The 14,105-nt window shown below is 33.8% G+C and overlaps 1 protein-coding gene across 11 annotated transcripts in view; it reads left to right on the forward strand.

Moving 5' to 3' along the window:
• Positions 1 to 13,804, forward strand: part of LOC123590304 (coiled-coil domain-containing protein 7-like) — a 292,262-nt gene extending 278,458 nt beyond the window's left edge. For all 11 annotated transcript variants that reach the window (XM_045463300.1, XM_045463308.1, XM_045463304.1 and 8 more), the window contains 2 exons: positions 11,145 to 11,267; positions 13,644 to 13,804. In XM_045463300.1, the coding sequence (XP_045319256.1) occupies positions 11,145 to 11,267; positions 13,644 to 13,684 (164 nt within the window). In that variant the 3' untranslated portion in view covers positions 13,685 to 13,804. The remainder of the gene's footprint in view (positions 1 to 11,144; positions 11,268 to 13,643) is intronic.
• Positions 13,805 to 14,105: the final 301 nt, after the last annotated feature.

Consider the following 14,105-nt stretch of genomic DNA (forward strand, 5'->3'; position numbering starts at 1 on the left):
GACTGCGCCACCCAGGCGCCCCTATGACTTGGGTTCTTAAAAGAGGAATCTTGCTAGCCCTGGAGCTTGGTCTACCACTGCCCAGAGAGGGGAGCTAAGTCATAGCATCGTTCACCATTGAGTATATCTCTTGCCCCACCTGACCAGGAAGACTGGTAAAACACCTGGAAGCTGTGTGGTTCAACACCAACTGAGCAGAAAATGACAGGCAGAACTGATTATTTGCAGAGCAAAGCCAGCGGTAAATTTGGTCAGGGAACATGGGGAACAGTCATCTTGAGTCAAGATCACAAAGATCTGGACTTGAAGTCAGTTTCCCTATTTTGCCTAGGAAAGGGATTAATTTGTAGCCCCACAAACGACCATGCCCAGCCCATTCCAACTAGAAAACCTGATTGGGAACACTAGGAAGGCTGTTTGGAGCAGGTCTGCCCATTCTGCCTAGGCAAGGGAGCTCATTCATAAACCCTGCCCACTGCTGAGTGTAGCTCTTAGACCAACCTAACCAGAAAGCCTAGATAGAACAACTAGAGGCTCTGTAGCCCAGACAAACTTGAACAGAGGATACAGCAGGCATAACTGGTCTTTGGCAGAGCAAAGCCAGTAGCACCATTTGGCCAGGGAAATGGGCACAATTTACTTGAGTCAAGACCACAAAAAAGACCCTTGCCACTTATGGAGCCAGTTCTGCTCCAGCCAGGCAGGGAGACTATTCTTTGTTAAAAACTCTATCAAAAAACAAAACAAACAAAAAAACACCAAAGCTATATCCAATCAATGAATTCAGTAAAGTTGCAGGGTGCAAAATTAACATGCAAAAGTCAGTAGCATTTCTATACTTTAACAACAAATTATCTGAAAAAGAAAATAAATGATCCCATTTACAATAGCATCAAAAAAATTAAATAGGAAAAAGTGTAACCCTGGAGGTAAAATATGTCCACACTAAAAACTACAAAACATTAATGAAAGAAACTGAAAAAAAAAAGAAAAGTATCCCATGTTCATGAATTGGAAGAATTAATATTGTCAAAATATCCATACTACCCAAAGTCATCTATAGGTTCAATGCAATTCCTATTAAGATTCCAATGGCATTTTTTTACAGTATTAGGAAAAACAACCCTAAAATTTATATAGAATCACAAAGACCCTAATTAGTCAAAGCAATCCTGAGAAAGAACAAAGCAAGAGGCATCACACTTCCTTATTTCAAACTCTATTATAAAGCTATAGTAATGAAAACAGTTGGCATAAAAACAGATACACCAACCAAACAGAATTGAGAGCCAAGAAATTAACACATTCATATATGGCCAACTACTATTTGACAGAGGAGCCAAGAATACTCAAGGACACATGTAGGGTCAAAGTGAAGGAAAAAGATATTGGTGAAAACCAAATGAAAGCAACGTAGCTATACTTGTATCAGGCAAAATAGACTTAAATTCAGAAGCAGTAACAAGAAGACAGAATGATAATTATATGTTTATAAAATTGCAAATTCATCAGGAGAATGTAGCAATCATAAATTTTTATTCACCCAACATCAAACACCTAAATATATCCAGCAAGTATTAACAGATATGAAGGGAGAAATAGACAATAATATAATAATAGTATGAGAATTCAATACCTCACTTTCAACATCATACACCCATAGATCATCCAGACAGAAAATCAATAAGGAGACATTCAACTTGAGCTCTACTTTAAACCAAATAGACCTAACTGACATATAGAGAATTCCATACAATAGCAGCACAATACACATTCTCATATCCTTCCCAAATACACACACAGCAGTCTCCAGAAGAGATCATATGATAAGTCATAAAACAAGACTATCTAAGAGGACTGAAAATTACCAAGAATTTTTTTCTGACTGCAGTGGTATGGAATGAAAAATCAATAACTGAGTGAAAACTAGTAGATTCACAGATATGTGTAAATTAAACAACACATTCCCAAACAACCAATCAAAGAACAAACAAAATGTAAAATGAATAAATAACTTGGGACAAATGAAAATAGAAATACAACACACCAAAACTTAAGGATGAATCGAAAGCAGTTCTAAGAGGTAAGTTTATAGGGGTAAACATCTGCATTACAAAAAAAGGAAAGAAAGATATCAAGTAAAAAACTTTTTACCACAAGGAATTACAAAAGAAGAAAAAGCTAAGCCCAAAGTTAGCACAAATAAAGAAAAAGCAAATATCAGAGTGGAAATAAAGACCATAAAAATAATAAAAAGATTAATAATGATAAGAAATGGGTTTTTTTGAAAGGTAAATAAAATTGACAAAACTTTAGCTAGACTAAGTATTTTTTCTACAAAAAGAAAGACTCAAAGGTCAGAAATGAAAGAGTAGACATTAAAATGATACTATAGAGATTCAAAGATTATGAGATACAATGAATAATTATAAGCTAAAAAATTGTATAACCTAGAAGAAATGGATAAATTCCTAGAAACATATCATCTACAAAGATTGAATTGTAAAGAAATAGAAAATCTAAGTAGACCAATAATGATAATATTGAATCAGTAATCAAAAACAACCCATCAAAGAAAAGTCCACACCTAGATGGTTTCACTGGTGAATTCTACCAAACATTTAAAGAATAATTAATGCCAGTCTTTCTCAAACACTTCCCAAAAATTGAAGAGAAAGACATTCTCTCAAGCTCATTTTACAAGGTTAGCATTACCCTCATACCAAAGGACACTACAAGAAAAGAAAATTATGACCCTGAGAAATAATATCCCTCATGAAAATTGAAGCAAAATTCTCAACAAAATTCCAGCAAAACAAACTCAACAGTACACTAAAAGGATAATATTCTGTGACCAATTGGGATTTATCCATAAGATGCAAAGATGGATCTACATACATAAATCATTATATGTGATACGCCACATTAACAAAATGAGGTAAAAATCACATGATCACCTCAATAAATTCAGAAAAGACATTTGACAAATTTAACATCTTTTCATGATAAAAACTCTCCATAGGTATGGAAGGAACATATCTCAACATAATAAAGGTCATTTATGACAAGCGCACAGGTGAAAGATTGAAAGGTTTTCAGCTAAGATCAGGAAAAGGTGCCCATTCTCATCATTACTATTCAACTTAGTACTGGAAATTTTAGAGCAATTAAGCAATAAAAAGAAATAAAAGGCATCCAAATTAGAAAAAGTGAAGTTTGCAAATGATATGATATTATATAGAGAAAATCCTAAAGATTCTACCATAAAACTGTTAGGACTGATAAGTGAAGGTAGTAAAGTCGAAGGATACAAAATCAATATACAGAAATGAATTGCATTTCTATGCACTAAAAATGAAATATCTGAAATAGAAATAAGGAAAACAGTCTCATTCACAGTAACATCAAAACAGTCAAATAAGTATTCGGAATACTTTATTCAAAATAAATTATTTATTCTTAATAAATTTAAACAAGGTTGATAATAATCTAAGCATAACAACTATGACATTTTGACGAAAGAAATTGAAGAAGCACAAATAAATGGGATGATACCCTAGGTTTATGGATTGGAAGTTGATGTTTTTAAAATGTTTATACTATCCGGAGCACCTGGGTGGCTCAGTTGGTTGGGCGACTGACTTCAGCTCAGGTCATGATCTCACAGTTTATGAGTTCGAGCCCCATGTCAGGCTCTGTGCTGACAGCTCAGAGCCTGGAGCCTATTTCAGATTCTGTTTCTACCCCTCTCTCTACCCCTCCCCTGCTCATGCTCTGTGTCTCTCTGTCTCTCAATAATAAATAAACATTAAAAAATTTTTAATGTTTATACTATTCCAAAAAGTCATCTATAGATTCAATGCAATCTCTATTAATACTTCAATGGAATTTTTCTGAAAATAGAAAAAACTGTCTTAAAATTTGTTTGGAACCACAAAAGACCCTGAAGAGCCAAACAATCCTGAGAGAGAACAAAGCTAGAGGCATTACGCTTCTTTATTTCAAACTATATTACAAAGCTATAATAATCAAAACAGGATAGTACTGACATAAAAACAGACCATATACCAAAGGAACAGAATCAAGAGCCTGGATAAATCTTCATATATATTAATATTTGACAGGGAGATAAGAATACTTGATGGGAAATAATACTGTCTTAAGTGAGTGATGTTGGAAAATTGGTTATCAATATGCAAGAACAAAACAACCATATTTTATATCATTAATAAAAATTAATTTGAAAAAGATTAAAGATTTATGTGGGATCTGAAACCTCAATACTCCTAGAAGAAAACAGGTAAAAAGCTCCTTGACATATACGTTGGCAATGATATTTTTGACATTACACCAATAGCACAAGCAACAAAAGCAAAAGCAGGTGGGACATCAAACTAAAATTTCTGCTCAGCAAAAGGAACCATCAACAAAGTGAAAAGGCAACCTAAAGAATGCGAGAAAATATTTGAAACCATCTATCTGATAATAACTTAAAACCCAAAGTATGTAAGGAACTCTTACAACTCAGTAGCAAAAAAAGGAGTAGGAGGGACAGGGGGGAGGAGAAGGAAAAACCCTAAAACTAAACAATGCTATTATAAATGGTCAGAGGATGTAAATAGACATTTTTCAAAGAAGACATACAAAGAAGCCAATGGGTACATAAAAAAGTGCTTGACATCACTAATCAAGGAAATTCAAATCAAAGCTACAATGAAATATCATTTCACACCCATTAGAATGGTTATCAGCAACAAGATAAATGATAAAAAAAATGTTGGTGAACATGTAGGGAAATGGTAACATTTGCACATTGTTGGTGGGATTGTAAATTGGTGCAACTACTATGGAAAACAGTATAGATGTTCCTTCTAAGACTGGCATGTGAAAAAGCCCAATGTACAAGCAATTTTGAAGTCTCTGTTTGCATTTGTTAGCTTTTGTTCTATTTACTAAAGTTATATAGCCAAGATCAGAGTTTTATGAGAGGATATGAATACCAGTAGTCAAGAACACATCAAGGCCATTATTGAAACCAATCCACCATAGTATGTCCTCTGATTGCAAATATTGTTGATACCCCTCCCATGCAAAATACATGTGCTCTTCCCAAAACCCCACAAATTTGTATTAAAATTTTGCACTAGGGCCACAGATCACTTTTTTTTTTATCTATAATCATTTTCAGAGGCAGCTCCTCTGGTGTGACTCCCTGCAAAACACACACACACACACACAGACACACACACACACACACACACTTACACACAAATACAGTAACAATACAGGGATAGGCCCTTCAGTAGCCAGTCCTCTACAAAAAGGTGGCTCCCCCTCAAAAAAAAACAAACACGCACATAGCAGTCAATGATCCATACAGCATACAGTTAGGTTGCCTTTTCCATCATTCAATTATACTATATTTTAATTATATTGTAATGTTCTCAATAAAAATATGCATGCAAAAAAGAAGAGAACCAGGGTGTTGGGAGATCCTAGGATGAAATGCAGACTGGAACATATGGAACATACAAGTATATGACAATTGATGTCACCATCATGATAGCATAACATGTCCCTTCTTTCGTGCCCCCATTCTCAATGACAAAAATTTGGCACCCATTCATGAACAAAAGTGCAACTGAAGTTATGGGATCCAGCATCATACACCAAGGGACCTGGAAAAGCCTTGCCCACCTGTGCATCAGGTAATAGGCAGACAAACCTCCATCTTGGCTGTGGACTCTGAGGTAGCTCATGAATGGTTCCAACCCCTCTTGGCCACAGTCAGGGAGCATCTGGAGAACACCGACTTGACCAGTTACCCACAGAAAAGAGAGCTTTGTGGAAGTCCTGGTTTCTAGATAAGAAATTCCATTACTTTGTTGGAGTAAAAAATAAGATTTTGGATACATTGGATTGGATAAGAAGAATAGTTTGACTCTACCTGCATCACATGTCCCCCAACGTGGTACAGCTAAGGCCAAGTGAGACTTTCTCATTCCATGATTTCTCCCACTGTGAGGGAAGGGAGAATAGGTTAGTTGTGCAGGACACAAAGCATCCAGCATACTAAATTATGGGGTGAGAGGAGATCAGGAGAGTGGCAGATACGATTCTCAGAAAGCATTAAAGGGATATAGTTATGCTGTCTTGTGGATTCCCATCAGGAAACCCACCCATGAGATGCTGGGAAAGCCTCACTTGCAGATCCCCCCAACTAGTTGCAGGCATCCCCAGTAACAACCTTATCTCACCCACATCTCCCCCAACTCTGCAGCCAACTCCCTGTGCATGCTCCTGAGAGTGCTTTGTTGAACAGCTAGGAGCACTTGCAGAAAACAAGCCAGGTTCTGTGGGCTAGAGAAAAACTACAACTTGAGCTGTAGGGAAACAACTTGACCTTAGGGAAAACAAAAGGGAGACTAAACTGTCAGCGCTTGTCCTGGTCTGTTGCAAGATCCAGAGAAAATATACAAGTTTAGGAATTCTGCCACAGGAGGGAGCAAGAGGTATGGAGCGGGGTTCTGCAGTCAAAATGGGAGAAAGCCTCTGGATTTCTAGCAGAGCTGATGAAAGGCAGTCCTTCCCTGAAGGCAGTTAGTAATGGAGAAGGTGACTACTACTTCAAATGTAAGACAGCAACACAAAACTCCAAGGTGTATGAAAAATCAAGGAAACACGATACCACCAAAGGATTACAATAATCTTCCACTACCAAACCCAAAGACACGGAGATCTAAAATTTACCATATAAAGAATTCAAAATAGTGGTTTTATTACATAAATATATATGGGAAATAAATTGTATATAAAAATATAATTATATATTATTTGTATATAAAATATAATGTTCATAATAGAATTGAATATATATAATGGAATACTATTCAGCTATAAAAAAGGAAATCCTGCCATTTTCAGCAACATGGATGGACCTTGAAGGAATTATGTTAAAGTGAAACAAGTCACACAGAGAAAGACATACAATATGATCTCACTTATATGTGGAATCTAAAAAAAAAAAAAGCTGAACTCATGGAAACAGAGAATAGAATGGTGGTTACCAGAGGCTATAGGTTGGGGAAATGAGGAGATGTTGGTCAAAGAGTACAAACTTCCAAGTTAGAAGATGAATAAGTTCTGGATATTTAATGCACATCATGTACAAAACAGATGAACATAAAGGAAGGGAAGCAAAAGTAATATAAAAACAGGTAGGGGGACAAAACATAAAAGACTCTTAAATATAGAGAACAAACAGAGGGTTGCTGGAGGGGTTGTGGGAGGAGGGATGGGCTAAATGGGTAAGGGGCATCAAGGAATCTACTCCTGAAATCATTGTTGCACTATAGGGTAACTTGGATGTAAATTAAACAATAAAATAAAATAAAATTAAATTAAATTAAATTAAATTAAATTAATAAATAAGTAAATAAATAAAGCACGTCGTGATGATTATAGTTAACAATACTGTATTATATGCTTGAAAGTTGCTAGAAGAGTAAGTGTTAAATGTTCTCACTACAAAAAGATATGGTAATTATGTGATGTAATAGAGGAATTAGCTAATGCTATGGTAGTAATCATTTTGCAATAAATAACTGTGTCAAACCAACACATTGTACACCTTAAACTTATGCTATATTATATGTCAAACATATCTCAATAAAGCTTGAAAAAAACAATAAACGCATGACATAACCTTACTTAGAGAAGTAGAGAAAAATGAGTGCTCAAAGGAACTGGAAAAGAGTGCTTTGAGTGGATACTGTAAGGCTAAAGACACAAACAACTGCATAAATATTGTACTCTAGTTGGTAAATTTGTTTCTCAGAGAGGTACAGATTAGCAACTATATAAAAAAAACACTTGAATGAGGCACAAATTGCATATCAGAAAATCTATCCCATCTTAATTGTATGAGTCAAGGATTTTAGTAGATTTATCTAGGTATGCAGTCACCATCTTAATTCGGTTTTAGAACATTTCTGCCATTCCCACAGGATCCCTAATGATAGTTAAGTTAGTTCTCACTCCCCGTCCCAGGCAAACCACTAATCTGCTTTTGGTGCCTATCAATTTGCCTTTTCTGGACATTTCATATGAATGGAATCAAAGAATACATGGTGTTTTGTATGTAGCTTCTTTCAGTGAGCATGATTTTGAAGTTCACCCATATAGTAACATGCATCATTTTTATTGCTGAATAGTATTCCTTTCTACGGCTGTAGCACATTTTTTCCCTCAGCATTATTGCCACTTTTAATGACAATTTGAAAAAGTAAAATTAGGATTATTACATCTTGCCTCTGTATCTCAAACTTTTAAAAAAATTTTTTTATGTTTATTTTTGAGACAAAGAGAGACAGTATATGAGCAGGGGAGGGGCAGAGATAGAGGGAGACACAAAATCCTTATCAGGCTCCAAGCTCTGAGCTGTCAGCACAGAGCCCGATGCAGGACTCAAACCCATGAACCATGAGATCATGACCTGAGCCAAAGTCGGACGCTTAACTGACTGAGGCACCCAGGCATCCCTGTATCTCAAACTTTTAATTATTATTTCTGAAAGAGATATTTGAAAGGTTAAGAGAAACATTGAGATGAAACATATACTTAATTTTCAAAGCCTTAAACAAATAATTGAGTTAAATTTGGTTCCTAGTGATACAAATGAAATACTGTAGCATTGTTCTCCAAGTACACTGAAGTGTAGCACATATTCTTTATCCATTCTTAGGATGATGGACGTTTAGGTTCATTTCACTTTTTGGCTATAATGAATGTTGCTCTCAATATTCCTATGTTGGTCTTTGTGAAGACGTAAGTTTTCATTTCTCTTAGGTGGATATCTAGGAGTAGAGTTGCCATGTTGTATGGTAAATTTATGTTTAACTATTTTTTAATGTCAAACTTTTCTAAAGTGGCTGTACAATTTTACCTACAGACAAGCAAGATATGAATGAATTTATTTCTTCATAGTCTTTCCATCATTTGGCTATTGTCCATCCTTTTGATTATAGACATTCTGTTGGATGCGAAATGGCATTTCATTGTGGTTTTCATTTACATTTTCTTGAAAAATTATTTTGGGAATCTTTTCATGTGTTTAGTACCCATTTGTATATTTCTTTGGTGAAATGTCTTTTAAAACTTTTTAATTTTTGCCCATTTGTAAAGTTTAATCTTTTAAGTTCTTAAAATGTTAAGAGTTCTTTATATATTCTGGATATAACTTCTTTATTGGATACATAATATGAAATTATTTTCTTTTAGTCTGCAGCTTGTCTTAACTTTCTTTATTACATATATATATGCAATACATATATATATACATATGTATATGTATATATACACATGTATACACATGTATATATACATATACACATGTATATGTAATACATATATATGTATATATATACATGAATTACATATATATATGTAATACATATACATGTATATATATATACATGTATTACATGTATTACATGTATTACATGTATTACATATATATATTGTATATATATACATGAATTACATATATATATGTAATACATATACATGTATATATATATATACATGTAATACATGTATTACATGTATTACATATATATATGTGATTATTTTGAGAGAGAGAGAGAACATGAATGGGGGAAAGGTGTAAAGGGAAAGAGAGAGAATCTTAAGCAGGCTCCATACTCAGCACAGAACCTGACATGTGGCTCAATCCCACAACCCTGGGATCATGGCCTGGGCCAAAATCAAGAGTCAGGCACACAACCGACTGAGCCACCAAGGCATCTCTCATCTTAACTTTTTAAAAAAGGTTTTATTTATTTTTGATAGAGAGAGACAGAGCATGAGCAGGGGAGGGGCAGAGAGAGGGTGAGACACAGAATCCAAAGCAGGATCCAGGCTCTGAGCTGACAGCACAGAGCCTGATGTGGAGCTTGAACCCAAGAACCATGAGATCATGACCTGAGCTGAAGTCAGACCCTTAATCCACTGAGCCACCCAGGCACCCCCCCCCATCTTAACTTTCTTAATGGCAGTCAAAAGTTTTAAATTTTTATAAGGCCCAATGTATTAAATTTTCTTTTATGAATCGTGCTTTTAAATTTGTATCTAAAAAATCATTGTCTAATTAAAATCTCAAGATTTTCTATCTTTCTAAGACATTTATACTATAACTATAACATTCAGGGATGTAATTTACTTTGAGTCAATTTTTATATATAATGAGAAGTTACTACCTAGTGTCATTTTGTATCAGCCTGAAGTATTCTCTTTAGCATTTCTTCTAAGACATTTTTGCTAATATAATAACAAATATTGTTAGTTTTTTTTTTAATCTAGGAATGTTTTCATTTTATCTTGAATAATAATTTTGCTGGGTATTAAATTCTTGGTTGTGAATTTTTGTTTTCAGTACTTGGATTTTTTTTTAACATTTATTTATTTCAGAGAGAGAGAGAGCACAAGCAGGGAAGGGGCAGACAGAGAGGGAGACACAGATTCTGAAACAGGCTCCAGGCTCTGAACTGTCAGCACAGAGCCTGACACAGGGCTCAAACCCACAAATTGTAAGATCATGACCTGAGCCCATACTCAGCCTGGCCCGTGCCACCCAGGCGCCCCTTGTAGCACTTTTAATATGTCATTCCACTGAGTTCTGTCCTCCATTGTTTGTGATAGAAAGTCAGATGCTGATCTACTTAATAGTTTTATTGATATATAAGCCACATAGCATTCATTTCACTCATGTACAGTGTGTAAATCAATGGCTTTTAGTACGTTCACAGAGTTGTGCTTCCATCACCATGTTCAATTTTAGAACATTTTCATTATGTGGAAAAGAAATATTCATACTCCAAGCCATCATCCACCAATCTAATTTCTGTCTCTATAAAATTTCCCTACACTGGCCATTTCAAAGAAATGGAATTTATATAGATGGTCTTTTGCGACTTGCTTTTTTTTTTACTTAGCTCTGATCTCTAAAACTATCCTTCTTAATGTATATTTCTTTACTAATTAATCATCTCAAAAATTTAGTTATTTCATTTTATTGGCAACAGTGTATCAAAATTAGTCACAAATGTAATCTATCTAACAGTTAATATATTTTCTAATATTTCTAGAAAGATCTGAGTACATTTCACCCCATGTGAATAAACCTCCAAAAGCATATCACAGAACATCTAGGGCTGGGTCAACCATTTATAAAACCATCCAGTTTCCTTCACTAAATAAAGAACCTTCAGGTAATTTTTATTCTTAGTGTACAATGTGATTTTTTTTAATTAGTAAAGCATTAACTATATGGAAATAACCAGATTGTACCAGTCTTAGTCATATAACCAGCTTAGCAAAACATAAGTGAAAGTAAACACTGATTAAGCTCATCTAACATATATGCATTTTTATATATCTCTTCCTTCCCTGTCACCACTAAATTGGAGTTCCATTTTTTTTCAACCTTCTTTTCTTGCTCACTATTATAGATTCTGCAGATGGCTGAGATAAACCCATCTTATAATCCTCCTTTTTATATTTATACATTTTCCTTTTGTCCAACCCCAGGCAGGATCTGCAACAGTGAAACTCAACATGAAGGTAAATTGGAAGGAAAACAAACATTATTTTTACTTTTCCCTTTTCCTTCATTACCATCTCCCCAGCCAATATCTAGGAACTAATTTATAGAAGCCATTTCTTATTATTGCTCCAGAGGCATTATATAATCATCATTTAGTATATTTCCTATAGATACTGAGTTTAAAGGTTTTTTTTAAAATGTAGATTATTTTTATTTGGTCTATTATATTTTTCTAAAGTCCCAAGTAATTATACATACTACCAATACTTTGGCCAGTTTTTCTTTCTCACTGTGCATCTTTATCTCAACATTATATCCATTGGCTCTTTTTACCATTCTATGGGTATGTAATTCAGAGATAAAATAAATTTGACTATTAAGTAAGGCATGATTAGGCAAACAAGAATTCTGTAAATTCAGAAAAATTAATTATAAATGCTTTTTAGATTCAGATAAGCTCTCCTCTTCTTATTAACTGCCAGACAATGAGATTAGTAGTTTTATAGTATATGTGCATTTTGGACAAATGTAATTGATTTTAGATTCACCTGCTACTTCATATAACCTACAATACTGCTTTCCATTTATTAGCTCCTACTTTACCAGCAATTTGGGTTTTCTCTCCTAAGCTAAAGCTTTCCCTTTGATAGAGGAATTAATTATAAGCAGTTATATTGCCTTAAGAAACAAGAAAGAGAAAGAGAATAGCAACTAACAAATAGTCTGAATAATTCACTATCTAAATTTCTATTCCATAATTAGAGAAAAATAGTGGTCTTCTTTTATGGATAGAATAGAAATGATTCTATTATAAATGTTTTTATTTTCTATCAAACTATCAAGCCTTTTAACCTAAAAATAATAACAGATAAACATTTTTAGAGCAAACACCTGCCTTAAGGAAATGAAAGAATTAAAAATGTTTTATTTCTTTGTACAACATATATTGTAGAAACTCAATGCATTAACTTAGTAAATTTTTCCCACTAACTTTGAGAAAATACCATCTAAATACCCCACATTCTGTTTATTTTAGTGTATTTTTCTTGAAATGAGCAACCTGAAACTATTTTCTTTATACATAGTTTTGTTTTTAACTGTTGAAAATATGTATCTTAATAACAGTATTTGTAAACGTCTGTTTCCATTAACACTAGATCTTTCACCGTAGTAATATAAAACTTTTTAATAAAGATATACTGTTTTATATAGAGATAAAAACTTTATATGAGAATTTATCAATTTAATTGTTTAAGTATTTTTTACTGTCATACTGAAAAAAAACTCTTCTAGCATTTTTTAAAAAGTTTATTTATTTTAAAAGAGAGAGCGTGTGCATGCATCCATGCGAGTTGGGGAGGGGCAAAGAGAGGGAGAGAGAGAGAGAGAGAGAGAGAGAATCCCAAGCAGGCTCCACACTCTCAGCTCAGAGTCTGATGCGGGGTTCAGACTCACAAAATGTGAGATCATGACTTGAGCTGAAATCACGAGTTGGATGCTAAACCAGTTGAACCACCCAAGTGCCCCTCTTCCTCTGGCATTTCTGTATACAATATTTCTAATATTTCTTTTTCTTGATTTGTACTCTTACTGCTTTTTTGTTTTGTTTTGTTTTGTTTTGTTTAAGTATTTATTTATTTATTTATTTATTTATTTATTTATTTATTTTGAGAGAGAGAGAGCATGAGTGGGGTAGGGGCAGAGGGAAAGGGAGAGAGAATCTCAAGCAGGCTCCATACTGCCAGTATGAAGCCTGAAGTGGGGCTTGAACTTACCAACCTTGAGATCATGACCTGATTGGAAATCAAGAGTTGGCCACTTAACTGAGCCACCCAAGAGCCCTGGTTTTGTTTTTAAATATCAAATACCCAGCAAGGAAAAACCAGAAAGAAAATATTTGTGTTAGGAAAGCTGCTTTAAATTATTTTTAAAATTTAAGGAAGCTGTGCTTTAGAAGTGGATTAAGATTTATTTAAAATTTTTAAAAGTTGAAATCAGATCATTTATAAGATAATTTAGTAATATTATTTTCATCTTCTAGGACATCCAAAAAATTCTATCTCAAACAAAAAAAAAAGTTGAACTTACAAATACTCTGCTTGCTGTGATCTCTACAACTAAAAAACCTATCTATGAAGGTAAAAAAAAAAAACAAAAAAACACTGCTTTACAAAGACAAATGAAATAAAACTTGGTATTATGTTTCCATTGTTTTTATTTACCAATCACCTTAAACCTATGGACTGCCTTCTCCAGAAAAACAAATGTTATGAACCAAGTATATTTTTTTAAACCTTTCTTCAAACGTGTGTTTGACATACACAAACACACACACACGATATATAGATATATATATATATATATATATATATATATATAGCCTTTTAACCTAAAAGGCTATATACATATATATATGTATATATATATATGTACATATACATATATATATGTATATATATATTTATATATATATGAGTTTGCTGGTTCTGTACATAGTAGAATC

Source organism: Leopardus geoffroyi, chromosome B4 (assembly GCF_018350155.1).
Source record: "Leopardus geoffroyi isolate Oge1 chromosome B4, O.geoffroyi_Oge1_pat1.0, whole genome shotgun sequence".
Taxonomy (NCBI): Eukaryota; Metazoa; Chordata; class Mammalia; order Carnivora; family Felidae; genus Leopardus; species Leopardus geoffroyi.